The sequence below is a fragment of the Leucoraja erinacea genome, chromosome 14, assembly GCF_028641065.1.
Source record: "Leucoraja erinacea ecotype New England chromosome 14, Leri_hhj_1, whole genome shotgun sequence".
Lineage (NCBI taxonomy): Eukaryota > Metazoa > Chordata > Chondrichthyes > Rajiformes > Rajidae > Leucoraja > Leucoraja erinaceus.
Window position 1 is genome coordinate 9,838,850 of NC_073390.1, and position 27,768 is coordinate 9,866,617.

The 27,768-nt window shown below is 45.0% G+C and overlaps 1 protein-coding gene across 2 annotated transcripts in view; it reads right to left on the reverse strand.

The window, feature by feature from the left end:
• The window catches only part of daw1 (dynein assembly factor with WDR repeat domains 1), a 67,501-nt gene extending 40,017 nt beyond the window's left edge, over positions 1 to 27,484 (reverse strand). For both annotated transcript variants that reach the window (XM_055645561.1, XM_055645560.1), the window contains exons 1-5: positions 27,355 to 27,484; positions 26,313 to 26,385; positions 22,760 to 22,904; positions 18,101 to 18,159; positions 2,405 to 2,527 (exon numbers count right to left, since the gene is read on the reverse strand). In XM_055645561.1, the coding sequence (XP_055501536.1) occupies positions 2,405 to 2,527; positions 18,101 to 18,159; positions 22,760 to 22,904; positions 26,313 to 26,385; positions 27,355 to 27,394 (440 nt within the window). In that variant the 5' untranslated portion in view covers positions 27,395 to 27,484. The remainder of the gene's footprint in view (positions 1 to 2,404; positions 2,528 to 18,100; positions 18,160 to 22,759; positions 22,905 to 26,312; positions 26,386 to 27,354) is intronic.
• Positions 27,485 to 27,768: the final 284 nt, after the last annotated feature.

Genomic DNA, 27,768 nt, shown 5'->3' on the forward strand with positions numbered 1-27,768 from the left:
CAACCCACCCTCTCAACTTATCTAAGACCATCTGCAGAGTCCCTGCTGTCTCAACACTACCTGCCCCTCCACATATTTTCCTATCATCTGCAAAATTGGCCGCAAAGCTTTCAATTCTCTCATCAAAATCATTGTTATACCTGTGAAGAGTAACGGCCCCTGCGGAACACCACTAGTCACTGGCAGCCAACAAGAAAAAGCCACCTTTATTGCCTCTCTTTGCCTTCTGCCATCCAGCCAACCTGCTATCCATGCTAGTATCTTCCCTCTGATAGAGTCATACAGTGCGGAAACAGGCCTTTCGGCCCAACTTGCCCAAACCGACCAACATATCCAAGCTACACAGGTCCCACCTGCCTGTGTTTGGTCCATATCCAGCCAAACCTGTCCTATCCATGGACCTATCTAACTGTTTCTTAAATTTTGGGATACCTCTTCTGACAGCTTGTTCCATACACCCACCACCTTTTGTGTGAAAAGGTTACCCCTCAGATGTTACCCCTTTTAAATGTTTTCCCCTTCACCTTAAACCTATGTCTTCTTGTTCTCGATTCACCTACTTTGGGCAAGAGACTATGCATCTACCCAATCTATTCCTCTCATGATTTTATACACCTCTATAAGATCATCCCTCATCCTCCTGCACTTCAAGGAACATAGTCTCAGCCTACTCAACCTCTCCAGATGGCCCTCCAGTTGTGGCAACATCCTTATAGATCTTCTCTGTACCCTTTCCAGCTTGACAACATCTTTCCTATAACATGGTGCCCAGAATTGAACACAATATTCGAAATGTGGCCTCGCCAACATCTTGTACAACTGCAACATGGCCTCCCAACTATACTCAATATAGACACAAAATGGTGGAGTAAATCAGCGGAACTGGCAGCATCTCAGGAGAGAAGGAATGGGTGACGTTTCACGTCGAGCCCCTTCTTCAGAATCTGGGTCTGATTCTTCTATACTCAATACTCTGACTGATAAAGGCCAAAGTGCCAAACATTTTTTTGACCACCCTATCTACCTGTGACTCCACTTTCAAGGAACCATGCACCTGCACTCCTAGATCCCTCTGCTCTACAACACTCCCCAGAACCTTACCATTCACTGTGTAGGTCTTGCCCATGTATGACTTCCCAAAATGCAACACCACATTTTTCTCTGGATTCAATTCCATTCCTCATCCCACCTGGCCAATCGATTAAGATCCTGCTGCAATTTTTCACAACCATTTTCACTATCAGCAAAACCACCCACTCTTGTATCATCTGCAAGCTTGCTAATCTTGTCATGTATGTTCTCATCCAAACCATTGATATAGATGACAAACAGTACCGGGCACAGCATCGAACTGTGTGGCACACCACTAATCACAGGCCTCCAGTCCGAGAAGCAACCTTTCACCATCACCGTCTGCTTCCTTCCATGAAGCCAATTTTCTATCCATTCAGCTATCTCTCCTTGGATCCCATGCGATCTAACCCTCCAGAGCAGCCTATCATGTGGAAGATTGTTGAATGCTTTGCTGAAGTCCATTTATATAACATCTACAGCACTGCCCTCATCGACCTTTTTGGTCACATCTTCAAAAAACTCAAGATTTGTGAGACACAACCTCCCACTTACAAACCCATGCTAACTAACCTTGTCTATCTAAATGCCTGTATATCCCTATCCCTCAGAATACTCTCCATTAACTTTCCAACTACAGATGTTAAGATCACTTGCCTATAGTTCCCAGAATTTTCTCTGCAGCCCTTCTTGAATAGAGGCACAATATTTGCTACCCTCCAGTCTTCCGGCACATCTCCTGTATTTAAAGACGACTCGTAAATTTCAACCAGGTCTACCGCAATTTCCTCTCTAGTTTCCCACAATGTCCTCGGATATATCTGATCAGGCCCTGGAGATTTGTCCATCTTCATACACGATAGTACCTTCAGCACTTCAACTGTAACACTGAGTGCTCTCAAGACACTTCCATTGACTGATATCATGGGCTCTCATCTTCTTTAGCATCCTCACGTAATGTACTTCATCAAAGGCCTTCTGAAAATCCAGGAAAACCACACACACTGACTCTTCTTTGTCTATCCTGCTATTTACTTCCTCAAATAATTCCAACAGGTCCATCAGGCAAGACCTCCCTTTCATAAAACCTTGCTGGCCAGCCTATTTTGTCGTATGCTTCTAAGTACTCAGAAACTTCATCCTTTATAATGGACTATTTTATAGTGTTGATTGCTGGCATCTGTTGGTTGAATACATGCATAATATATATTTGGGGTGCAATTAAATTGTGCATTTTTAAAATCACCAGTTATTGTTAAAGACTAGATTAGAACATTATAGGCGCATGTTTATTGAGAAGTATCAGATACCAGCAAAGAATTACTGATCTCACCCAAAAGGATTGTTGAATGCAATGGCATAGACCACATTTCTATGTCCCTCAAGTGTGTGGAGCTCTTCTCCTGATAGTGTGTCCCATAGTTTACAGGTTCGGTCATAGCTTCCTGTGATAAATCTAAGTGCAAGACAAATCATCAAACTGTAATTGCTTAAATAAAAGCAAGGCAAATTTTACAAGTACACAATCTAAATATATCGATGCTCATGATACATATGTTATCTGCACACAGGAATATTTTAACATGAAGGTAAATTTCTGGGCTCAGGTATTTATCTGCATTCCCCAATCCCTGGTCATTAATGAGTAGTGCAGGCTCAAAACAAAATGAAGATAAAACCACAACTAATCGACAAGATTAACTTTCATTAACTTCAGCAGCAATAACAGCACACAAAAGATCATATATCAATATGGCACATATTTGGGATTCTGTAATAAAAATGTTTCAGTTAATGAGGAAATCCAATTGCATTTGCAATTAAGTACGTTAAAACTTCTAGTTAATTAAGCATTCTCCCAATAAAACTACCTTTCAGTGCTGACCACTGCTGTTCTGATTTAACCTTCATGTGGGAAGACAGATAACAATATTTTTTTTCTGATTTCCAGCAACATGATGCAACCGGTTAGTTCACAGACCTTTCAAATATTTGTTCTGGTTTCCTAATGGAATTTTGGAATTGTAAAAATTATGAAATTGCTGAGCTTTAGAAACAAATTCAAGGCTGTCTTGCGATAACTGTTTTAAAACTACAAAATTGTTTAAAATAATTCATATTGAGTTCTAAGCAACTTCACTAACAGAATGATGAATGGATGTCCTTATTTTTTATAGTCAGACCTTGCGTTTTGGTTGTGGCTTGTAAAGCTTTCATTACTTTCAGGTCATCTTCTGGAAAATAGAATGCGATATTAATATTTATTGCCAAATCAAGGTTGTAAAATGGCAGCAACCTCCATTGGAGCCAGAAATTTGATGGTTTAATCCTTGCTCTAAGACTTTTCAAAACATGTATTTTGGATGAGGGTAAGATCCCATGGGACTTCAAAGAACTTAAAACTCCTAACAAAATGTTGCTCAAAATACATTGCCAAAATGAAAATGGTGCCAGGGTCCAGGTTGTCTTTGTTGCATAACATTCTCAAAGGGAAGGGCAAGCAACCAGAAGTCGTTGTACATGTTGACATAAATAACATAGGTAGGAAAAGGGATGAAATCTACAGGGTGAATATATGGAGTTATGCTACAGATTTGACTTCGGCGTCACGTGAGTGACTTAGTGAAGAAGGCCCGTCCAGGCGCACATGCGTCATATCGTCAGACGCATAGTGACTGCGACCGCGGTAGGAGGTGCAGAGCCCGCTAAGCGGTGAGTGAAAGAAAAACCTGAAGGTAAGTGCTTTTACTTTCACTTTCAGGCTGCTTTTCTTCAGTGGAGACTGCATGTAGAAACACAGGCAAGTCTTATTATGGAGAAAAGTGGGAGAAGTAAGGAAAAGCGCGCCGCAGTAAGAACTCAAGAGGACAGAATGTCTGAGAGTCGCGGGCGCCTGACGAAAAAGTCGGCGAAGAAAAACCAGCAACTTCTAAAACGGGAGAAAAATTCTGGCAGCATCAAAAAAAGGGCTGCCAGAATATGATTCTATGGAAGAGCCTGTGATACCCAAAAAGGGTTGACTAAGCGTAGGCCTATCAGAGAGCCAGCGCATGAAATACCTGAAGAAGAAATGCCAGGTGAACCCCATTATGAGGAGGAATATCCAGAAGATTTTGACAATGAATCATATGAGGACCAGAGCCCAATAATACAACGCAAAGTACCAGGCCTGGCCCAAAAATTCTTTAGTCCCAGACACAAGGGACAACCTCTGCCAGGAAATATAGCAGAAAGTATAAATTACCTGCTTTCCCATCATTTGGAAGAACCAACGATGGATGAGATTGTGAACAAATACGAAATCCCACAGAATTGTGCCCTGCTAGCAGTCCCAGCACTAAACAGTGAAATATGGGGTTATTTGGGCACCGCAGTACGCGCACAAGAAATTATGTTACAGCGGGTGCTAAGATTAATGGGGTCAAGCATTACGACATTTGCCAGAGACCTGGAAGAAGGAAATGTGACAACGTCACAACAGGATGTTATGGGGATGATGTGTAATGCACACTTTGAAATAAACTGTATTCGTAAAAGTGCGATAAGACCTAACATACATCCTAAGTTTGCAGGGCTCTGTAAACCATCGAATATACAATTGCTGAACTTACTCTTTGGAGAAGATCTTGCCAAAAATCTGAAAGTCTTAAATGAAGAAGCAAAAACCATGGGTATGATAAAACCACCAATGTTTGGCAGAACAGTTCAAAGGCAATATCCATACCGAAGGTACACAAAAATGCTGGAGAAACTCAGCAGGTGCAGCAGCATCTATAAAGCGAAGGAAATAGGTGGCGTTTCAGGCCAAAACCCTTCTTCAGACTGATGGGGGTTGGGGGGGGGGGGGGGGGGAGAAGGAAGGAAAAAGGGAGGAGGAGGAGCCCGAGGGCGGGGGGATGGGAGGAGACAGCTCGAGGGTTAAGGAAGGGGAGGAGACAGCAAGGGCTAGCAAAATTGGGAGAATTCAATGTTCATGCCAACCGGACGCAAGCAACCCAGGCGGAATATGAGGTGCTGTTCCTCCAATTTCCGGTGTTGCTCACTCTGGCAATGGAGGAGACCCAGGACAGAGAGGTCGGATTGGGAATGGGAGGGGGAGTTGAAGTGCTGAGCCACCGGGAGTTCAGGTAGGTTATTGCGGACTGAGCGGAGGTGTTCGGCGAAACGATCGCCCAACCTCCGCTTAGTCTCACCGATGTAAATCAGCTGACATCTAGAGCAGCGGATGCAGTAGATGAGGTTGGAGGAGATACAGGTGAACCTTTGTCGCACCTGGAACGACTGCTTGGGTCCTTGAATGGAGTCGAGGGGGGAGGTGAAGGGACAGGTGTTGCATTTCTTGCGGTTGCAACGGAAAGTGCCTGGGGAGGGGGTGGTACGGAAGGGAAGGGAAGTATTGACAAGGGAGTTGCGGAGGGAGCGGTCTTTGCAGAAGGCAGACATGGGGGGAGATGGGAAGATGTGGCGAGTGGTGGGGTCACGTTGGAGGTGGCGGAAATGGCGGAGGATTATGTGTTGTATTTTCCGGCTGGTGGGGTGAAAGGTGAGGACTAGGGGGACTCTGCCCTTGTTGCGAGTGCGGGGATGGGGCAGTGTTGCGGGGTATGGAAGAGACCCTGGTGCGAGCTCATGTATGGTGGAGGAGGGGAATCCCCGTTCCCTGAAGAGCGAGGACATTAGCGATGCCCTGGTGTGGAACGTCTCATCCTGGGAACAGATGCGGCGTAGGCAGAGGAATTGGGAGTAGGGGATGGAGTCTTTACTGGGGGCAGGGTGGGGAGACGTGTAGTCCAGATAGCCATGTGAGTCAGTTGGTTTGTAGTGTATGTCGGTCAGAAGTCTTCCCACCCTGCCCCCTGTAAAGACTCCATCCCCTACTCCCAATTCCTCTGCCTACGCCGCATGTGTTCCCAGGATGAGACGTTCCACACCAGGGTATCGGAAATGTCCTCGCTCTTCAGGGAACGGGGATTCCCCTCCTCCACCATACATGAGGCTAACACCAGGGTCTCTTCCATATCCCGCAACACTGCTTTCTCACCCCATCCCCGCACTCGCAACAAGGGCCTTAACAAGTCTCAGCCCTTTTGTACGGTATAAACATTTCAAAATGGAGACATTTACTAATGCTTTGCATCTAATTTCAACAGAATGCTATATGGCAAGCATAGATCTCCAAGATGCATATTACTCTGTGGCCGTGCATGTGAATGACCGTACATATTTGAAATTTATCTGGATGAGTCAATTGTGGCAATTCAAAGCATTGCTTATGGGTTAACCTCAGCCCCTAGATTGTTTACAAAATTGCTAAAACCAATTTTAGCATTGTTAAGAGCCCAGGGCCATTTGGTAATGGCTTATTTGGATGACATTTTAATTGTGGGAGACACTGAAGCCACAACAAAAGCATTAGTTTTAGAAGTCAAACAAACATTTCAAAATCTGGGCTTTCTTATCCATCCAGATAAATCTAGACTGTCACCTAATAAAACAATTGATTACTTTGGGTTCACTATTAATTCAGAGCACATGACAGTGACCTTACCAAAGGACAAAAAGCTGCAGTTAATTGAAGGTTGTAACAAACTAATTTCAGGTCAAAAACCATCAATTAGGCAAGTGGCAAGCCTACTTGGCAAACTATTTGCTTCTTTTCCAGCTGTTCAGTTTGGTCCACTGCATTACCAACAACTGCAGCGAGCAAAGGTCCAAGCATTAAAAAGACATTCCGGGCATTTTGATAGACCCATGCAACTGCCAAAAACAGCAATTGATGATATACAATGGTGGATTAAGAATGTTCATTATTCTTACAGAAAAATTCTGGTTGAATCACCAGCTATCATTCTACAAACTGATGCAAGCGCACTAGGTTGGGGAGCTGCTCAAGTCAAGTCAAGTCAAGTCAATTAGCCTTTATTGTCATTCAGACCTTGCGGTCTGAACGAAATGTTGTTGCCTTGCAGTCCTACATATAGTAAAAATGACAAAAACACACAATAAACACAAATTAACATCCACCACAGTGAGTTCACCAGGCACCTCCTCACTGTGATGGAAGGCAAAAATCTTAAGTCTTTATCTCTTCCCTTTTCCTTCTTATTCTCCCTCTGCGCCGAGGCGATCCAGGCTTCAGATGTTATGACCCCGCCGGGCGATGGTAAGTAATGTCAGTCCCGCGGCTGAATCCGAGCTCCGCGAACGGGCCGGTTCAACTCCGCGGCCCAGGGTGGTCGAAGTTGCCGAAGCTGTGGCCCCCCAGTCCAGCGGACGCAGCTGTTGTCGCTGCCCCAGCTCCAAGGCCGCGTCGCCTCTGCTGTCGGAACACCACAGCTCCGGAGTCGGACCGCTGCCGCTGGAACGCTGCCCCTGCTGCCTCGGCGCAGGCGGAGACGGAGACGGGGGATACGACAAGAGAAGTCGCATCCCCCCGAAGGAAGAGCCCAAAAACATGTCCCCCCCCCCCCACACACACATACACAACCTAATAAACCAAAAATTAACTGAAACAGGACAAAAGAACAACAAAAAAAAGAAAAAAAACAGACGGACTGCAGGCGAACCGCAGCTGCTAAGGCAGCGCCGCAATCTTGCTGATACCATCTCAAGCTGTGGAGGTAGATGGAGTGCGCAGGAAGAACCTTTGCTCGAGGCACATGGCATTAACTATCTTGAATTATTAAGTACATTTCATGGGCTTAAAGCTCTTTGCGCTAAGATGCAAAATTTGCATCTGCAGGCTCGGATTGACAACACCACGGCAGTAGCATATGTCAATCATATGGGTGGAATCAAGTCAGAAGCATGTGACAGATTGGCAAACATGATCTGGCACTGGTGCATTACGAGAAACATTTGGCTTTCTGCAATTTACCTCCCAGGTAAATTCAATATAATTGCAGACAGTAGGTCACGAAAATTTAATGACAATACAGAATGGATGTTAAATCGTGACATTTTCCATATCATTGTTCAAAAATTTGGAAAACCAGAAATTGACTTGTTTGCATCCAGACTGAACCATCAGTTACCTCAATATGTTTCATGGGAACCAGGCCCAGGGGCAACAGGGGTAGGCATTCTCGCTAAATTGGGGTGGAATGTTTTTATATGCATTTCCTCCCTTTTGTCTTATCAGTAGATGTCTACAAAAGATCAAACAAGATAATGCTTCAGGATTATTGGTTGTCCCAGATTGGCCCACATAACCATGGTATCCACTAGTGTTAAAAATGGTGACAGAACCTCTAATGCATATCTCAAGACAAGAAAACCTACTTTTGCACCCTGTAACTGGTGATTTTCATCCTTTGCATGATCGTAATGATTTGTTGATTTGCAGATTCTAAAAAGGCTTTATGTCGGAAGAAGACTATCAAATTGCACTATGGATGTAATTGCATGATCCTGGAGGGATAGTGCCCAGAAGCAGTATGTTTCTCACATTAAGAAATGGGAGGAGTTTTGTGCAAGACAAAACATTTCATACCACACTGCAGACACTTCAGATGTTGTAGAATTTTTGTCAACATTACATTTTGATGTAAATTTAAGTTATAATGCGATCAACACTGCAAGGAGTGCCCGCTCTGCATATTTATGGAGAGCATCTGAACAACAGGTTCTAGGGTCACACCCCTTGGTTTGTAGATACATGAAGGGTATCTTTAATGCTAAACTTCCCAGACCGAGATATACGGAAATCTGGAATGTGAGGGATGTACTCATGTTACTTCGGGATTGGAGTCCCATCTCAAATTTGTCTTTAGACAAAATTACCATGAAAGTAGGCATGTTAATGGCATTAGCTTCAGCACAAAGAGTTACAGACATTACACAAATTACGTATAGACAGAATGGGAATGACAACAGAGGAAATTACATTCTATGTCTATGACTTGCTAAAACAGAGCAGACTAGGAGTCACGGGGTGTAAATTGGTCATTACAGCATATCCTACAGATCCAAGACTTTGTGTAGTGACACATTTGAAACACTACATTGAGGCCACCAAGCACTTTAGAGGTGTAGAACCCGCATTATTTATCAGCCATAAAAAAACACACAAAAAAGTGTCAACACAAACCATTTCCAGATGGCTGAAGCAGGTGCTATTGGATGCAGGAATTGATACTGACAAATTTAAATCTCATTCCACCAGGGCGGCGGCAACATCGGCGGCCAAGGATTTGGACGTTCCAATAGACCATATCCTCACGGTCGCAGGATGGGCAAACGAACGGATGTTTTACAAGTATTACCACAAAGAGATTGCAGACCCTAGTCTATTTGGTGGTACTGTTTTGGATTCAGTATTAAATGTTCCCAGTGATTAAAAGGGGACACAAAATGTTTATGATAAATAAACCATTAACTGATTACATAAATGTTATGGTTGTGTGTTATTGACTGTCTTTCACTCATAGAGTCAATCAAATGCAGTGATACGCCAGAATTGAATCTACGGCCTGAAATCACAGAAGCTTTAAAACCTTCACGTAGTCACTCATGTGACTCCGAAGTAAAATAGTAAGATTAAACGAGAACTTACCAGTTTGAAGTTTGATCTTTATTTTATGAGGAGTTACGTTGAGGGACTACGTGCCCTCCACTCCCACCCTAATCAAGATCAAAGGTAAGTTAAGTTGGTATCACGTAGCTTACTATTATCCTTCGGTATCTATCATCTGTGATTTCACACCGCTGCTTTGAAGATTGACGTATGTGCGCCTGGACGGGCCTTCTTCACGTAGTCTCTCACGTAACTCCTCATAAAATAAAGAGCAAACTTCAAACTGGTAAGTTCTCACTTAATCTTACTATTAAAAAGCAGGACTCTGAGGTTTAGTAATCTCTGGATTACTCCCGGTGCCACATGCTACTCTGTCATTACAGAATGATTTAAACCAATTTTATAGTTTGAAAACAGTTATCGCAAGACAGCCTTGAATTTGTTTCTAAAACTCGGCAATTTCATAATTTTTACAATTCCAAAAAGTGGAGGACATTAGGAAACCAGAACAAATATTTGAATGAGGTCTGTGAACTATCTGGTTGCATCATGTAACTGGATATCAGAAAAAAAACATTGTTATCTGTCTGTCCACATGAAGCGTAAATCAGGACAGCAGCGGTAACACATGATAAGAATAGGAAAATAGAACAGATGATTGCGTGGCGCAGGAGTTGGTGCAAGGGCAGGGATTCAGATTTTTAGACCATTGGGATCTCTTCTCGAGCAGAGATGACCTGTACAAGAGGGACGGACGGGTTGCATCTGAACTGGAGGGAGACCAATACCTTACAAGTGTTACGAGGGTTTAAACTAGAAAGGGAGGAGAATGGGAAACAGAGTAGTAGGTCAGAAATTGGTAGAGTGATGGGAAGATAGAGGTTAGGATCTGTCAGCCTGAAAGGGAGGACAGGCAGAGAGAGGTGAAGGAATATGGTGAAGGTAATGGGCAGAAGTATGCTTATTTCAATGCAAAGGTATTGTTTTGCAGATGAACTTGGAGCCTGGATCAGTGCTTGGGATTCTGATGTTGTGGCCACTGCAGAAACGTGGTTGTGAGAGTGGCCTCAAAGCCCTCCGGTTCTTCCTCGACCAGAGGAGCAACCTGTAGCCAGCCAATGACACTCTCCTCCGCCTAGCGGAGTTGGTCCTCACCCTCAACAACTTTACGTTTGACTCCTCCCATTTCCTCCAAACACAAGGCGTAGCTATGGGCACACGCATGGGCCCCAGCTACGCCTGCCTCTTTGTCGGGTACGTCGAACAATCCTTGTTCAATACGTACCAGGGCCCCATCCCCGACCTTCGTTACATTGACGACTGCTTTGGGGCCACCTCCTACACCCACACACAGCTGACTGACTTCATCCACTTCACCACCAACTTCCATCCGGCACTCCAATACACCTGGACCATTTCCGACACTTCCCTACCATTCCTTGACCTCACCATCTCCATCGCAGGGGACAGACTTCTGACCAACATACACTACAAACCAACTGACTCACATGGCTATCTGGACTACACGTCTTCCCACCCTGCCCCCTGTAAAGACTCCATCCCCTACTCCCAATTCCTCTGCCTACGCCACATCTGTTCCCAGGATGAGACGTTCCACACCAGGGCATCGGAAATGTCCTCGCTCTTCAGGGAACGGGGATTCCCCTCCTCCACCATACATGAGGCTCACACCAGGGTCTCTTCCATACCCCGCAACACTGCTCTCTCTCCCCATCCCCGCACTCGCAACAAGGGCAAAGTCCCCCTAGTCCTCACCTTTCACCCCACCAGCCGGAAAATACAACAAATAATCCTCCGCCATTTCCGCCACCTCCAACGTGACCCCACCACTCGCCACATCTTCCCATCTCCCCCCATGTCTGCCTTCCGCAAAGACCGCTCCCTCCACAACTCCCTTGTCAATTCTTCCCTTCCCTCCACTCAGTCTGCAATAACCGACCTGAACTCCCGGTGGCTCAGCACTTCAACTCCCCCTCCCATTCCCAATCCGACCTCTCTGTCCTGGGTCTCCTCCATCGCCAGAGTGAGCAACACCGGAAATTGGAGGAACAGCACCTCATATTCCACCTGGGTTGCTTGCGTCCGGATGGCATGAACATTGAATTCTCCCAATTTTGCTACCCCTTGCTGTCTCCTCCCCTTCCTTAACCCTCGAGCTGTCTCCTCCCATCCCCCCGCCCTCGGGCTCCTCCTCCACCCTTTTTCCTTCCTTCTCCCCCCCCCCACCCCCCATCAGTCTGAAGAAGGGTTTCGGCCCGAAATGTCAACCATTTCCTTCGCTCCATAGATGCTGCTGCACCCGCTGAGTTTCTCCAGTATTTTTATGTACATTGTGAGAGGGACATGACTGGCAGTTCAGTGTTCCGGCATTTAAATGTTTAAGACATGATGGAGAGGGAAGGAAAATAGGTGGAGGAGTTGCGCTATTAATCAGGGAGACTGTCACAACTGTATTCAGAGGGGACATACTTGAGGGTTCATCCACTGAGGTGATATGGGTAGAACTTAAAAATGAGAAAAGTGCAAGCACTCTAATGGAATCGCGCTATGTCCCCCATTAGCAAGAAAGGGATAAAGGATAAGATATGTGGATAGATTACCAAACAAATGTCAAAGCACATTGCACCAAAGATTCGGGTTCGATCCTGACTGTATTCTTGCTGTCTGTATGAAGTTTGCACGATTTTGCTGAGACCACGTGGATTTCCTCTGGGTGCTCTGGTTTCCTCCCACATACCAAAGATATGTCGGTTCGTGGGTTGATTGGCCTCTGTAAATTACCCCTTGTGTAGGGAGTGGATGCGGAAGTGGAATAACATGGAGCTAGTGTGAACGGGTAATCGATGGTCGGTGTGGACTTGGAGAGCTGCAAATTATAAGTAGTGAGTGCAGCGCAGTAGTATAGTTGCTGCCTTACAGCACCAGAAACCCAGGTTCGATTCTGACTATGGGTGCTGTCTCAACAGAGTTTGTACGTTCTCCCTGTGACCACGTGGGTTTCCTCCCACATTCCAAAGACGTACAGGTTTGTAGGTTAATTGGCCTCTGTAAATTGACCCAAGTGTGTAGCAGACAAAACTGGGATAACATAGAACTAGTTTATGGGTGATTGTTGGTCAGCGCAGACTCGATGGGCCAAAAAGTCTGTTTCCATGCTGTATCTCTAAACTAAACTATTCATGATTGTCTTCGGAGGTGACTTTAACTTGCACAATATTGACTGGAACCTGCTTAGTGCCAAAGGCTTTGTAGACTGGGCAGAATTTCTGTGGTGTTTCCAAAAGGGTTTCCAGAAATAATTTGTGGATAGTCCAACCCGAGAGTGGAATATACTCAACCTTGTGTGCAGGAAGGAACTGCAGTTGCTGGTTTACACTGAAGACAGACACAAAAAATTGGAGTAACTCAGGGGAGCAGACAGCATCGCTGGAGAAAAGTAATAGGTGACATTTCGGCTCTGAAGAAGGATGGTGATCCGAACCATCACCTATTCTTTTTCTCCAGAGATGCTGTCTGTCCCGGAGAGTTACTATAACATTTTGTATCTGTATTGGACCTTGAGTTGGGTAATGAGCTTGGCCAGGAGACTGATGTTACAGTGAAAGAGCATTTTGGGGATAGCGATCACAACCCAAAAGTTTTAGGATCATTTTGAATAGAGAGAAGGCTGTGGGAAAGTATTACAATGTTGTTAGGCAGGAGATCAGGAGGATACATGAGGAGTAGTTGTTACTTGGCAATTCCACATCTGATACATGTGAGGGTCATTTGAAGGCCAATTGATCGAATTTCAGGACTGGCATGTTCCAGTAAGGAGGAGGGGATAGGGTGGGATAAGTAAGGAGACCTGGGATGACCAAAGAGGTTATTAAATTTGGTCAAAAGAAAAAAGAAGTACAGGCAAGGTTTAAGAGGATGGGGGGCTTTTAGGAATATAGAGAAAAGAGGAAAGAACTGAAGCAGGCAATTAGAAGTGTCAAAAGGGGGCACAAAATGGATTTGGTGAGTCGGATTTAAAAAAATCCCAAATCTTTTCATACTTACATTAAAAACAAGAGGGCAACGAGGTAGAACATAGGACCACTCATAGATAAAGGAGAGAATTTGTACTTGGTGTCAGGGGATGTAGGCGAGGTGCTAAACAAGTACTTAGCATGTGTTTTCACCGAGGAGGACATGGAGGACAGTGTGATTAGTGTGGAGTACACTAATATGTAAGGGCAATTTGAGATTAAGGAGAAGGATGTTTTTGGGGCTCTTGAAGAGCATTAAGGTGGATATATCCCCAGGAAGTGAAGGGACCTATCCCAGGTAAATGAGAGACGAGAGAGGAGATTGCATGAGCCTTGGCAAACATCTTTGCGTTTTCTCTAGACACAAGCAAGAATGGAGAGTAGCTAACGTTCTTTCTTTTTTTCAGAAGGGAAGTAAATACAATCCAGGGAATTATAGGCCAGTGCGCATCACATCAGTGTTATGGAAGCTGTTGAACAGGATTATTTGGGATAGGGTTTACTCCTATGGATAAGGGAAATGGTCTATTTATTAGCGTGGCTTTCTGTACAGCAGGTCATATCTTACTAACATGATTGAGTATTTTGAGGAGGTGATGAAGGTGATCGATGAGGGTAGTATTCAGTATTCAGTATTCAGTATTTATTTAATATCATTTTCACTGAGTACTTGCATACACAGAGGAAACGAAAAAACGTTACTCGATCAGTTTCCATTCAGTGTAGTTAATTTTTTTTTAAAAAAGGATAAATACAAAGGGCTTTAAAAACAAATTAAAATTACCATGTCTAAAAACAAAAAAATAGGCCTAAAATTTACAATAGAATAAAAACAGACATTCCGACCAAAAGTGGCTTTACTTTGACAGGTGCCTAGACAGGTACCTAGTGCCAAAGTATGGACGAGGTTGAATGTGTTTGTGAACAATATTTGGGGAGGGGACAAAGTCCATTCATCAGTCTTATTGCCTGTGGGAAGAAGCTGTGGAGCATCCTGCTGGTTTTGCAGCTGATGCTCCTGTAGCTCTTCCCAGATGGCAGAATAGAGAAGATGTGGTGTGATGGATGATAGGGGTCCTGGATGATGGAGATGGCTCTACTGATGCTCCGTTTCTTGTATATCTCCAACAGGAAAGGGAGTGGGGCACCAATGATCCTGCTGGCTGTCTTCACTATCCTGTGGAGTTGATATTGTTCGTGAGCCTTGCAGCTCCCACACCAGGAAGTGATGCCGTAGGTCAGTATGCTTTCAATGGTGCCCCTGTAGAAGGTCCTTAGATGAGCAGTAGGGAGACCTGCTTTCCTTAGTCTCCGGAGGGGGTGGAGCCGCTGCTGAGCTCTTTTGATCACTGCTGTGGTGTTGGTCGTAGACAGCAGCTCCATCAATATGCAGCGGAGTGTGATGTTGTTTTCCAACCCTCCTGAAATCACTCACCATTCCCTTCGTTTTTTCCACATTGAGAGTGAGGTTGTGAGATCTGCGGCATAGGTATTCTTGCGATCGAGATGCAATAGTGCGAGGTTGAGTGTTGTAGAGACTGCGTCCTCTGTGGACCGGTTGGCTCTGTAAGCGAACTGCAGTGGGTCCAGGTCGGCAGGGAGACAGTTTTTAATGCTCTGCATAATGTGCCGCTCAAAACACTTCATTAGTATGGGTGTGAGAGCCACTGGACGAAAGTCATTGAGACAGGCTGGGTTGGGCTTCTTCGGGACAGGAACGATGGTGGCACTTTTAAGACAGTTGGGCACTACTGCGTGGCTGAGTGAGACGTTAAAAATGTCTGTAAAGACATCTTTTAGTTGCTCGCACAATCTCTTAAAACGCATCCAGGGATGTTATCCGGCCCTGCAGCTTTGCGTGGATTGATGCTGGCAAAGGCCTTTTTAACTCCGGCTGTGGACAGCCTGAGTGACTGGTCGCTGGGTGTTGGCAGGAGTGCTTGTATCTGGGTGGTATTTTTAACCTCAAACTGTGCGTAAAACTCGTTCAGTTCATCTGGTAGAGAGGGGTCGTTTTGGCATATCCACAGCGGGAATATATAGTCAGTGATGGTATGAAATCCCTGCCACAAGCGACGTGTGGCTTTGTCATTTGTGAAGTGGCTATTAAGTTTTTGTACATACCGCCTCTTCGCTTCCCTGATCCCCCGGGATAGGTTACTCCATGCCAGTTTGTATGCTGCGTTGTCCCCAGATTTGAATGCAGCATTCCGGACTCTCAGTAGAGAACAAACTTCCCCAGTTAGCCAAGGTTTCTGATTGGCACGCCTCTTGACGGTTTTAACCACAGTCACATCATCAATGGATTTATTAATGTATGCGATGACAGACTCTGTATATTCTTGGAGGTCAATGCCACTGTCACATGTTGCTGCCTCTCTGAAAATGGTCCACTGTGTGGTTTCAAAACAGTCTTGCAGTGCTGTGGTAGCTCCCTGTGGCCATATTCTGACTTCTTTGACCATTGGCCTGTCCTGGTTCACCCAAGGTCTGTATACAGGTGTGAGCATAACCGCCAGATGGTCAGAGTTGCTGATGTGGGGGAGGGGGTCTGCTCTATATGAATCCTTGATGTTTGTGTACACCAGGTCTAGTGTGTTCTTTCCTCTGGTTGCAATATTCACATGCTGGTAGAATTTAGGCAGAACAGATGTTAGACTTGCCTTGTTGAAATCTCCAGCTGCCATGAAGAAAGCCTCGGGATGTTCCCTCTGCTGCTCACTGATGTTGTTGTAGAGCTCTGTCATAGCATCCTTCACGTCCACTCTCGGTGGTACATAGGCGGCCGTTATGAAGACTGCCGTTAGCTCCCTCGGTAAGTAGAAGAGTCGGAATTTCACAATCATTAGCTGTACGTGGGGTGAGCAGTAAGTGGGAACCACCACGGCATTCCGGCACCACGATCTGTTAACGTACACAGCCAGGCCGCCTCCCCTTGACTTACCAGCTAGCGAAGCTAGGGTGGTGGATGTCATCTACATGAATTTAGGTAACGCCTTGTATAAAGTATCCTATGGTAGGCTTATCCAGAAGATTAAGATGCATGAGATTAGTAGCTTGGTCATAGTGATTCATGACTTGCTTACTGATAGAAGACAGAATGCTGTGGCGGAAGGGCAATATTCAGATTGGAGGTCTATTGCCAGCAGAGTCCCACAGGAATAGGTGCTAGGACCTCTGCTGTTTGTGGTATGTATAAATTACTTGACATAAATGTAGACGTTGGTAAGTACACAGATGACACCAAGATTGCTGAGGTCACCGACTGTGCAGAAGGATGCCGAAGTATACAGCGGGATATAGATTTACTACAGAAATGGGTGAACAAATGGCAGGTGGAGTTTAATCCAAGCAAGTGTGAGGTGTGGCACTTTGATAAGTTGAATATAAGGGTAAAATATACTATTAATTGGAGGACCGTTAACAGCCTTGATATACAGAGGAATCCTAGTGTCCAAGTCCAGAGCTCCCTCAAAGTAGCAACACAAGTAGATAGTGGTGAAAAATGCATACAATATGCTTGCCTTCATAGATAAGACATTGTGTATAAGAGTCAGGATGCCATGATGCAGTTTCATAGACTTTGGCTAGGCCACATTTGGAATATTGCATGCAATTCTGGTTACCCCATTACAGGAAGGGTCTGGAAGCTTTGGAAGTTGACTAGAATGATGCCTGGATTAGGCTGTATTGGCTCCAGGGAGAGGTTGGACTGATTTGCATTGTTTACTCTGAAAAAATGGCGGATGCGGGGAAACCTGATTAAAGTATATAATATTATGAGACAGAATCTTTTTTCACAGGACTGAAGAATCAAATGCAAAAGAGTATGCGCATGGCAAGTTTTTTTTTTACACAGAGATTGGTGAGTGCTTGGGACGCACTGCCAGGAGTGGTGGTAGAGGCAGATACGATTGTGTCATTTCAGAGACTTTTGGATACACATAAGCATTTGCAGAGAATGGTGAATATGCACCATGTGTTTTTTTTACAAGAGATTTTGTGAGTGCTTGGGACGCACTCGCCAGCAGTGGTGGTAGAGGCGCATATCGATTGTGTCAATTTCAGAGACTTTCGGATACACATAAGGCATTTGCAGAGAATGGGAAATTATGCATATGCAAAGGCAGCAGATAAGAGACGGCACTATGTTCAGCAAAGACATTGTGGATTGAAGGGTCTGTTCCTGTTTTGAACTGTACTATGTTCTATTTATATCATTCTTTGTTTGTAGAACCTATAACATGGAAACTGCTTGTCAACGTGGAATGGAAGAGCAAAATCAAAAGCTAAGAGCTTTAAATTCAATTTAAATTCAATTTAATAAGGCTCCACATTTCCCATCTTGCCAGCGCTCGCTTGCACAATCCCTGCAAGAATGGAAACTAATATTCAGACTGATGATTCTGTCAGAACACCACATTTTTCACATTCAACTTCTTGGGCACATGGGTTAACAGAGAACAAGTAGGACACGTACCTTGAGCCAGACTTATTGAATGCAACATTTGTCAGTGGCAGTATGTGCGCCCGAAGTACCTAGATATGAAACAAAGAGAAATAATACTGAAAATGAGTTATACCCTTACAGGAAAGCTTATTTAATCAAATAAATTTTGAAGGAGGCTGATTGACCACCATCAGAAAGATGGCATATTAAAAACTCTTATTTGCTAATTGGGATGGAGCATCTATGTTCTGACTTTTAACTACACCTTTGTGTGTAGTCCGAGTGTTTCCTATTGATAGAACGATCAATATTGTAACGGAACAGGTACTTTGCTCATCTTGCACCACTCTTAACATTGAGTGAAGGGTTAATGTTTAGAATCATGGAGTCATACAGCACAGAAACAGACCCTTTGGCCAAACTTGCCTGTGCTGAACAAGATGACCCATCTATGCTAGTTCCACCTGCCCTCTTTGGCCTATATGCCTCTAAACTATTCCGTACATGCACCATCCAAAAACCTTTTGAATGTTGTTATAGTATTTGCCTCAACTATCTCCTCTGACAGTTCCTTCCATATACCCACCATCTTCTGTGTGAAAAAGATACCCCTCAGGTTCCTATTAAATCTTTCTCTTCTCACTTTAAACCCATGTCCTCTGGTTCTTGATTCTCCTATTCTAGTTAAAAGACTCCGTGCATTCACCCATTGTTTCCCCCTCATGATATTATACACCTCCATAAGATCACCTCTCAGCTTTTTGCACTATAAGAAATAACCGTCCCAACCTCTCCCTTTACCTCAATCTGTCAAGTCCTGGCAACATCTTCGTAAATCATCTCTGCTCTCTTTCCAGCTTAACAACATCCTTCCCTGGGCAGAGTGAACAAATGAACACATACTCCAAATGGAACCTCACCAACATCTTGCACAACTGCAACATAACATGGATATTACATATGGACTATGAGGGGGAGAACTGGATATTTTTGGTGCCTTCCCTCACAGTGAATTCTGCTGTGGGGGGACGTTTCATGTTGATTTCTATAGTGTACTGCTTCTGTGTCTTTTTTTCTTTTTCTCTTTTTTTCTCTCTTTTTTTGATTTGTATGGATTTATTGCATTGATCTGTTCAATTAATTTAATCAATCTCTGTAAAGCACTTTGGTTCAAATACTGGTTTTGGTGAAAAGTGCTATATAAATAAACATTATTATTATTATTATTAACATCCCAACTTTGGTACTCCGTACCCTGATTGATGAAGACCAATGTACCAAAAGCTTTCTTGACCACTCGATCCACCAGAGATGCCACTTTCAGGAAACCATGTACATGCACTCCTAGATCCCGCTTGTCTACAACATTCCCCAGGACACAGCCATTCACTGTGAAGGCCCAGTCTTGATTTAACTTCCCAAAATGCAACATCTCGCACTTAACTGCATTAAACTCCATTAACCTTTCCTCAGCCCATTTGTCCAACTGATCAAGATCCCGCTGTAATTTTTGACAGCTACCTTCGCTACATACAATACTACCCACCTCAGTGACATCTGCAAACTTACCTACATGCCGTGTACATTCTCATCCAAATTATTGATATCGTTATCCAAATCATTGATATCAACCACAAACACCAATGTGATTGACGGTGACTTGGCCGTGTGGATTCAGAACTGGCTTACTGATAGGAGACAGAAGAAGGTTGTAGTGGGAGGGCGGTATTATGGCTGTAGGTCTGTCAACATTGTCTGGGACCTCTGCTGCTTGTATGTATGTGTGTATAGGCAATGACAATATATAGTCATTTATATATGCATATGACTTGGATATTATGTAGGCACGTTGGATAGTAAGATGGGATGTGGATTAGCTACAGAAATGGGTGGAGAAATGGCATATGAAGTTTAATCCGACCAAGTATGAGGTATTGCCCTTGTGAGGTCAAATGTAAGAGGAAAGTATACACTTAACATCAGAATCCTTAATAGCATTAATGCAAGAAGGATCTTTGGGTCCAACTCTGTAGTTCCACAAAAGTGGCATCACAAGTAGTAAAGAAGGTATATGATATGCCTGCTTTCATTTTTCGGAGCCAAGAGTTAGGAAATCATGATGCAGATTTATTGGACTTTAGTTAGGTCACATTTGGAGTATAGTATACAGTCTGTTTGTCCCATTATAGGAAGGATGTTGAGGCTTTGGAGAGGTTGAAGCAGAGGTTTACTGGAATGTTGCCTGGATTAGAGGGTTATAAGGTATAAGGAGAGACATAAAAAGCTGGCGTAACTCAGCGGGTCAGACAGCATCTATGGCAAAAAGGAATAGGTGACGTTTCGGGTCGAGACCCTTCTTCTGACTGAGTCCGTGGAAAGGGATTCGAGAGATATAGACAGTTATATAGAGAGATATAGAACAAGTGAATGAAAGATATGCAAATGTAATGAAGATAAAGGAGAGGTTGGATAAACTTGGATTGCTTTCCCTGGAGCATCAGAGGCTGAGGGGCTTATGGAAGTAAATACAATTATGAGGCAGAGATAGAGTAAAAAGTATTTTTCCAAAGGTGGCGATGATATAGGAATAGTTTAAATGAGGTGCGGGGTAAGTTCTTCTTTTCCACAGGGAGTGGTGGGTGCCTGGAACCTGCTGCTGGGTTTGCTGATGGAGGCCAATACAATAACACTGGTTAAGAGGCTTTTAGGTTGCCACATTTAAATACAGAGATATGGATCATGTGCAGGCAGATGAGATGAGTTTATTTTGGCATTATGTTTGGCAGAGACGTTGATGGCTGAAGGGCCTGTTCCTGTGTTGTACCGTATTATGTTCTCTGTTCTCAATAGAAATCACTCTAACATCAAAATCAAAATGATGGCTGCCAGTTGCAAATTTTAAATTAGAAGGCTGTTTGAAATGGAACCAAGTTATGGAAAAAGGGAGCGCTAAGAATATACCATCCTCTTATTCAGTTGCAATCCGGTCACAATCACTAGTCAAGCATTCTCTCTACAGGAATTGAAATGAGCAGGGTTGAGTGAGAGTGGATTCTGTAACGTGATCTAGCAGAAATCCCTCCAAAAAGATTGCTGTGGTGCTTCTGATCATATCCCATTTTTTCCCAAAGTAACAGAAATGTGTTAAAGTAAAACTGTAGATTTATTTATTGTGTCTGTCATGGTCAAATAACTATCCAGGTATGGTGGATGAGAAATATATATGTGAGCATGTCAGGCTTGGAATAGGGCTGAATGTTGAAGAGTTAATGAATGCTTGGTTCATGTCTGATTGCTAAGTGAGTGAAGGAACAGCAAGCTATGCAAGATCAGTGGTGCAATTTATGAGTTATGCAATTTCTGAATGCATTCACAGCTTTAACTACTAACGTGAGTTTGTTGAATGTTTTGTTGGATTCAGATCCCCAGACAATGCAGGAAATTTTCAAATCCTTTGGTAATCCTCTCCCGGTGAGCAGTGGGCCAGGACACTACAAACAAGTAGCGGGGCTGCGACACTCCTAGTGAACAGCGGCCCTATCTGAAGCAGCTGCTCCTCAAGTTTTGGCTGCACTTTAGCCCTGATCCTGATCTTTGCTCACCCAGTACGGAAGGGGGAAGGGTCGGGAGAGGGGGCCCCCCTCTCCTGATTTTGCTCCTGGGTCTTGCCAAGATGACCATTCGCGGGTCTAGGCAGCGGGCGGTCGAGGGTTCTGTCCGAGCTGACTGCCTGGGCCTCTTCCGGGCCCACGTCCGTACCCGGAGGTCCCTGGAGAGGGAGTACGCGGTGTCCAAGGGGAACTTTGGGGGCTTCCGTGAACGTTGGTTGTCACGGGATGTCGAGTGTATTGTAGATAAAGTTGACAATATTTTAATCTGATAACTGATTGACTGTAAACTGCCAATGGCTGTCTTGATTTTGATACTACTCTGTATTTGTGCTTATTTGAATAAAAGCTGTTTGTATTAAAAAAAGTTTTAAAAAGTGAACACTCCAGACGAACAGGTGCGACTCTCCCACCATGTTTGTGCGACGGAGGAGGACTCGCCCCATGAGCGCCACGGCCTGCAGAGTGAGCAGTTGAGGCGAGGTGGTCGGGTTGGATCCCCGAGGTCGAGTCGGGCCGAGGATGCCAGAACTCGTGCGGATGAGGTCGCATCAGAGCCTGAGGTCAGGCTGAGCACAAGGGGTCAGGCTGCGTCTCTGAGAACAAAGGGGGACCCAGCATAGTTGGGGGTGGGGGGTGGGGGGGGGGGTGCCGAGAATTAAGGGGGACCCGGTGGCGGGATGAGGAAGCGATGAGCCTTTTTTGTAACTTTGTCGCCGCCTTTGCGATGATTCTTTCGTGTACTTTGTACGCAAAAACAATTAATGTCACTGTACCTAGCTAGGTACAAGTGACAATAAAGTATCAGCATCATCAAAATATTCTATCATTTAGAAACCAGATCAGAACTAAACTAGGGAACAAAGAAAGTGTGAAAGAAAATGATCCCACTTGTCTACTTATCTGAAGGCACGAATTAGCTTAATCATTAATATTAACAGTGCACCAGGGAATAAGCAGCAGTTGCCATTATAACACATTTCTACATTAGATCAGTGTCAACAATCCTTAAAACTAATTTGTTCTAATGATCAATTTAGTTTGTGGCATGAAAGAACATTTACCTGGGGAAATCTCTTACCTTGAAAAGATAGAAATTGTGATCATCCTGTTGACCGAGCTTTTCCTGAAGCCTTTGCACCAGAAGCTTCACCTGCTCTGTGCGGGACGCAGTGATGAGTGGTTCAATCCTCTGGATTTCATCAACTACAGCATCTATGTCTGCACTGGAACAAATGCGTGCAATTCAAAGAAAGTGAATTTCAATAGATCTCAATATCACAAGAGCCAATAAATAATAAAAGAGCAAATTAAAGTACAACAATAAAAATGAAGCACAAAGATAAAAGAGGGCACAACAGACAGTAGATGCAAGAATCTCGAGCAAAAAAAACTGCTGGTGGAACTCAGCATCTGTGGGGGGAAACGGACACTCAATGTTTTGGTGTTTAAGAAGGAACTGCAGATGCTGGAAAATCGAAGGTAGACAATTGGGTCGGGTTGGTTTTGTACATGGGAGATCGTGCATTACAATTCTCATTGAGTTTTTCGAAGAAGTAAACAAAAAGGTTAATGAGGGCAAAGCCGTAAACGTTGTCTACATGGACTTTAGGAAAGCATTCAATAAGGTTCCACGATATAGGATGCTCTGGAAGGTTACATCTCATGGGAACCCGGGAGAAGTAGTCGACTGGATAAATAATTGGCTTCATGAAAGGAAAGAGAGGGTGATGATGCAAGGTTGTTCCTTGGACTGGTGTCCTGTAACTGGTGGTGTGCCTCAGGGATCGGCGCTGGGGCCATTACTGTTTGTGGCTTATATCAACAATTTGGATGAGAATGTATAAGGCATGATAAGTATGTTTTCAGATGACACTAAGGTGGGTGGTATCATAGATAATGAAGATGGCTGTCAATAATTACAGCAGGATCTAGATCTATGAATTGCAGGACTCTGGGGAGTGGCAGAAAGCATAGGAGTGCAGGTACATAGTTCCTTGAAAATACGGTCACAGGTAGAAAGGGTGGTCAGGAAAGGTTTTTGGAACATTGCCCTTCATTAGTCAATATAGAATGTAGGATGTTATGCTATATATTTGTTCATTTGGAGTAATGCGTTAGATTTTGGCCACCTTCTTATAGGAAGGATGGTGTTACGCTAAAAGAATTCAGATCGAATTTACAAAAATGTTGCCAGGGCTTGAGGGCCTGAGCTAAACAATACAATACAATACAATACAATACAAAGCACTTTATTAGTCCCCGAGGGGCAATTTAAAGGGCGCATTACAGTAGCTTTTTAAAAAGGGACACAATCAACAAACATAAGCAACACACGGAGAGACAAACATTCAAAGCTACCCTCTGCACCGACCGGTCGACCGCACGAGCAGTGACCCGGAAGGCATACTGCAGCCATACATACAAAACGAAAAAGACCCGAGACACAACATAATTTACATAAACATCCATCACATCGCTGTGATGGAAGGCCAAAAAAAAAACTCTCTCCACTGCACTCTCCCCTCCCCGCCCCGATGTCAGAGTCAAAGTCAAAGCCCCCGGCTGGCGATGGCGATTGTCCCGCAGCCATTAAAGCCACGCCGGGTGGTGCAAGGTCGCACACCGGGTCTTGGTGTTAGAGCCCCCGGCGTGCGCTCGCAGAGTCCCGCGGCCATTCCAAGCCGCGCGGGGCGGTGATTAAGGCCCCGCTCCAGGAGCTCTTCAACACCGCAACTCGGGCGGGAGAAGTCGCCGTTGCGGAAGCCCCGAAAAGCGGTCTCCCTCCAGTGACCCGCGGGCTCCCGGTGCCGCCGTCCGCCAGACCCGCAGTTGCAGCCTCCGAATCTCCGGAGGTCGGGCCGCAGCAGCAGCAGTGCTCCACCACCGCTCCACCCACTCTGGACTCGGCCAGCCCCGCGACGGTGAGTAGTCCGCAGCTCCGCAACTGGAGTCCCCGGTCGTTCCTGCCGAAGGCCGCTCCACGTTGCCCAGCCTCAACGACAACGGAGACCCGACAAGAAAAGGTCGGGTCTCCCGTGCAGGGGAAAGATTTTAGAGTTACCACCCCCCACCCCCCCACACACACACACCCCGATAAAAAATAACAAAGAACTACATAGAAACGAGACAAAAATAATAAAAATACAGACGGACTGCAGAGGCCGCTGCTGACAATAGGTGTAGGAGTAGGCCATTCGGCCCTTCGAGCCAGCACCGCCATTCAACGTAATCATGGCTGATCACGTTGGGATGATCATGGCGGATATCAGGAGCTTGCGGGTCCGCGTGGAGTTCGCTTCCCGGAGCTCCCGCAACGCAACTTCTCCAGCCTGTGTCGCGGGGTTAGAACGATCCCGAGCGGGGCCGTACATCGCCCGGCGCGGCTTAATGGCCTCAGGACATTCCAGCGCCCGCCGGGCGCTCCAACTTTGTGACATTTAGACCTGGAGCAGGGCCGTTATTCGCACGGCACGGCCTAAAATGGCCGTGGGACTTATCATCGTTCGCCTGGGGCTTTGACATCGGGAGAAAAATGGAGAACAGGGGAGAGAAAAGACTTTGCCTTCCATCACAGTGAGGAGGAGGTTCACTGTGATGGATGTTTCTGTAAATTGAATTGTGTGTATGTCTGTAGGAAATTGTCTTTGTTTGTATGGCTGTGGAAACGCAGTTTCATTTGAGCCTCAATGAGGTTCAAATGACATGTAATAAATATTGCATTGTATATTGTATCCCCAATCAGTATCCCGTTCCTGCCTTCTCCCCATATCCCCTGACTCCGCTATCCTTAAGAGCCCTGTCTAGCTCTCTCTTGAAAGTATCCAGAGAACCAGCCTCCACCACCCTCTGAGGCAAAGAATTCCACAGACTCACAACTCTCTGTGAGAAAAAGAGTTTCCTCGTCTCCGTTCTAAATGTCTTATCCCTTATTCTTAAACTGTGGCCCCGGGTTCTGGACTCCCCCAGAGGGAGTCCATGGGGAGAGGTTGGGCAGGATAGGAATTCCTTGGAAGACAGGAGGATGGGGGTAATCTTATAGAGGTGTATAAAATTTTGAGAGGAATGGATGATATATAATAGAATCATGAGAGTAAATGCACGGAGTCTTTTGCCCAGAGTAGGGGATTCAAGAACCAGAAGACATTGGTTGCAGGTGAGAGGGGAAAGATTTAATAGGAAACTGAGGGAGGAACTTTTTCACGGAGGTGGGTATATAGAATGAGCTGCCAGAGAAGGTAGTTGTCAAGCACGATAACAAATTTTTTGGGAAATTTGGACAGATATATTTATTGATGGGAAAGGTTTAAAGGGATGTGGACTAAACGCGGGCAGATGTCACTAGTGTAGATGGGGCATCTTGGCTGGCATAGGAAAATTGGGCCGAGTGGCCTGTTTCCATGCTCTATGGCTCTATGAATATGACTATAATACCAAAATGTAATGCACAGAAAGTTATTTAGCATTACTGATTGGAATTTGAAACTACAATCAATATTTGCAGCAAGTAACATAATTGTAGTAGTGCAGATGGAAGAATACAAGGGAGAGACTAGGATATGTTAATTGAGGAAGGGTGATAAGACACTTCTGAGTCATCTGAATTTTTTTTGGTCAGCAGAAATCAAACTTACTCTGGAGTCAAGTCTAGCAGATCAATGGATTTGCTCTTTGTCTCCCCTCCTTTTTCATATTCCAAAATAATTCCTGTTTGAAAATAAAAATAAAAATGTTAACTATCCTCCATATTAAGTAAATAATCTATATATTGTATAATGGATCCACTTCTCCAACCACATACTTTTACCCTGAGTCATCTCAAGAGTTTTGAGATATCGGATACTTTGGAAACAAGATGATAAACACAAAAAGGTGGAGTAATGCAGCGGGGCGGGCAGCATCTCTGGAGAGAAGGAATGGGTGATATTTTGGGTCAAGGCCCTTCTTCTGTCTTGAAACCTCAAATGACATCTGTAGATTCCTCAGCACACCACCTAATTGGTGTGTCAACTTCTCTAAACTCACCAGCGAAGTGGTCCTCCTCATTAAGGTCTCACTGGCCAGCATTGCCACTTCATCTTGGTCTCAGTATACTCTCAGCACAGCCTCATATGGCTAGCAGTGCCCACTCATTGCCTGACCCACTCAATGCAGTTCGGCCACAACTAGCTAGAGTGCTTCACCGTTAACCCAGCCTCACAAATACAGCAGCTGCTGCCACACCTCAGTTTAATCTGCCTGGTATTGATAATCACCCACATCATCATCCAGCAAGCGATGCTTCCTAACCCAGATCTCAGGGCATGGTTGTGCACCCTTAGAGTTGCTGCCTTACAGCTTTTCACTGTACCTCGGTACACATGACAATAATAATCTAAATAAACTCTCACTATGTTTCAACAAGTAGGGGATAGTTGCTCACCCGATCTGACCAAGTACCAAGTAGAGAATAGCCCCTCACCCAGTCACACCAGGGGAACAGTGTCCACTCATCCACTCACACCAGACAGTGTCCCTTCACTCAATGTTCTTCACAATGTCCACTCATCCACCCACACCAGGCAATGCCCTCACACAATGACCCCCACTGTGTCCCCGCACCCACACAGCAGGCAGGCAGGCAGGGGAGCAGTCTTACACCCCCACCCCAGCCTGTCCCCGGCCGGCCGGCGGTACCTGGCGGATAGTAACGCAGGAGGAACCGCTTCAGCTTCATCTTGCACCAACTGCGTCCTTCTGTCGCCGTGGCAACGGAACGTCCCCGCGCCTGCGCGGCACTGGCGGGCTGTCGCGGGGTGGCTACTGCGCAGGCGCGGCCCTGGGGGCGGAGCCTCATCTGCTGGTTGCAATGGAGATTGGCACAATGCTGGGATAACTGTGGCTCAGGCAGCATCTCTGTACATGGACACACAGTGCTGGGGTAACCGGCTCAGGCAGCATCTCTGTACATAGACACACAATGCTGGGGTAACTGGTTCAGGCAGCATCTCTGTACATAGACACACAATGCTGAGGTAACTGTGGCTCAGGCAGCATCTCTGTACATGGACACACAATGCTGGGGTAACCGGCTCAGGCAGCATCTCTGTA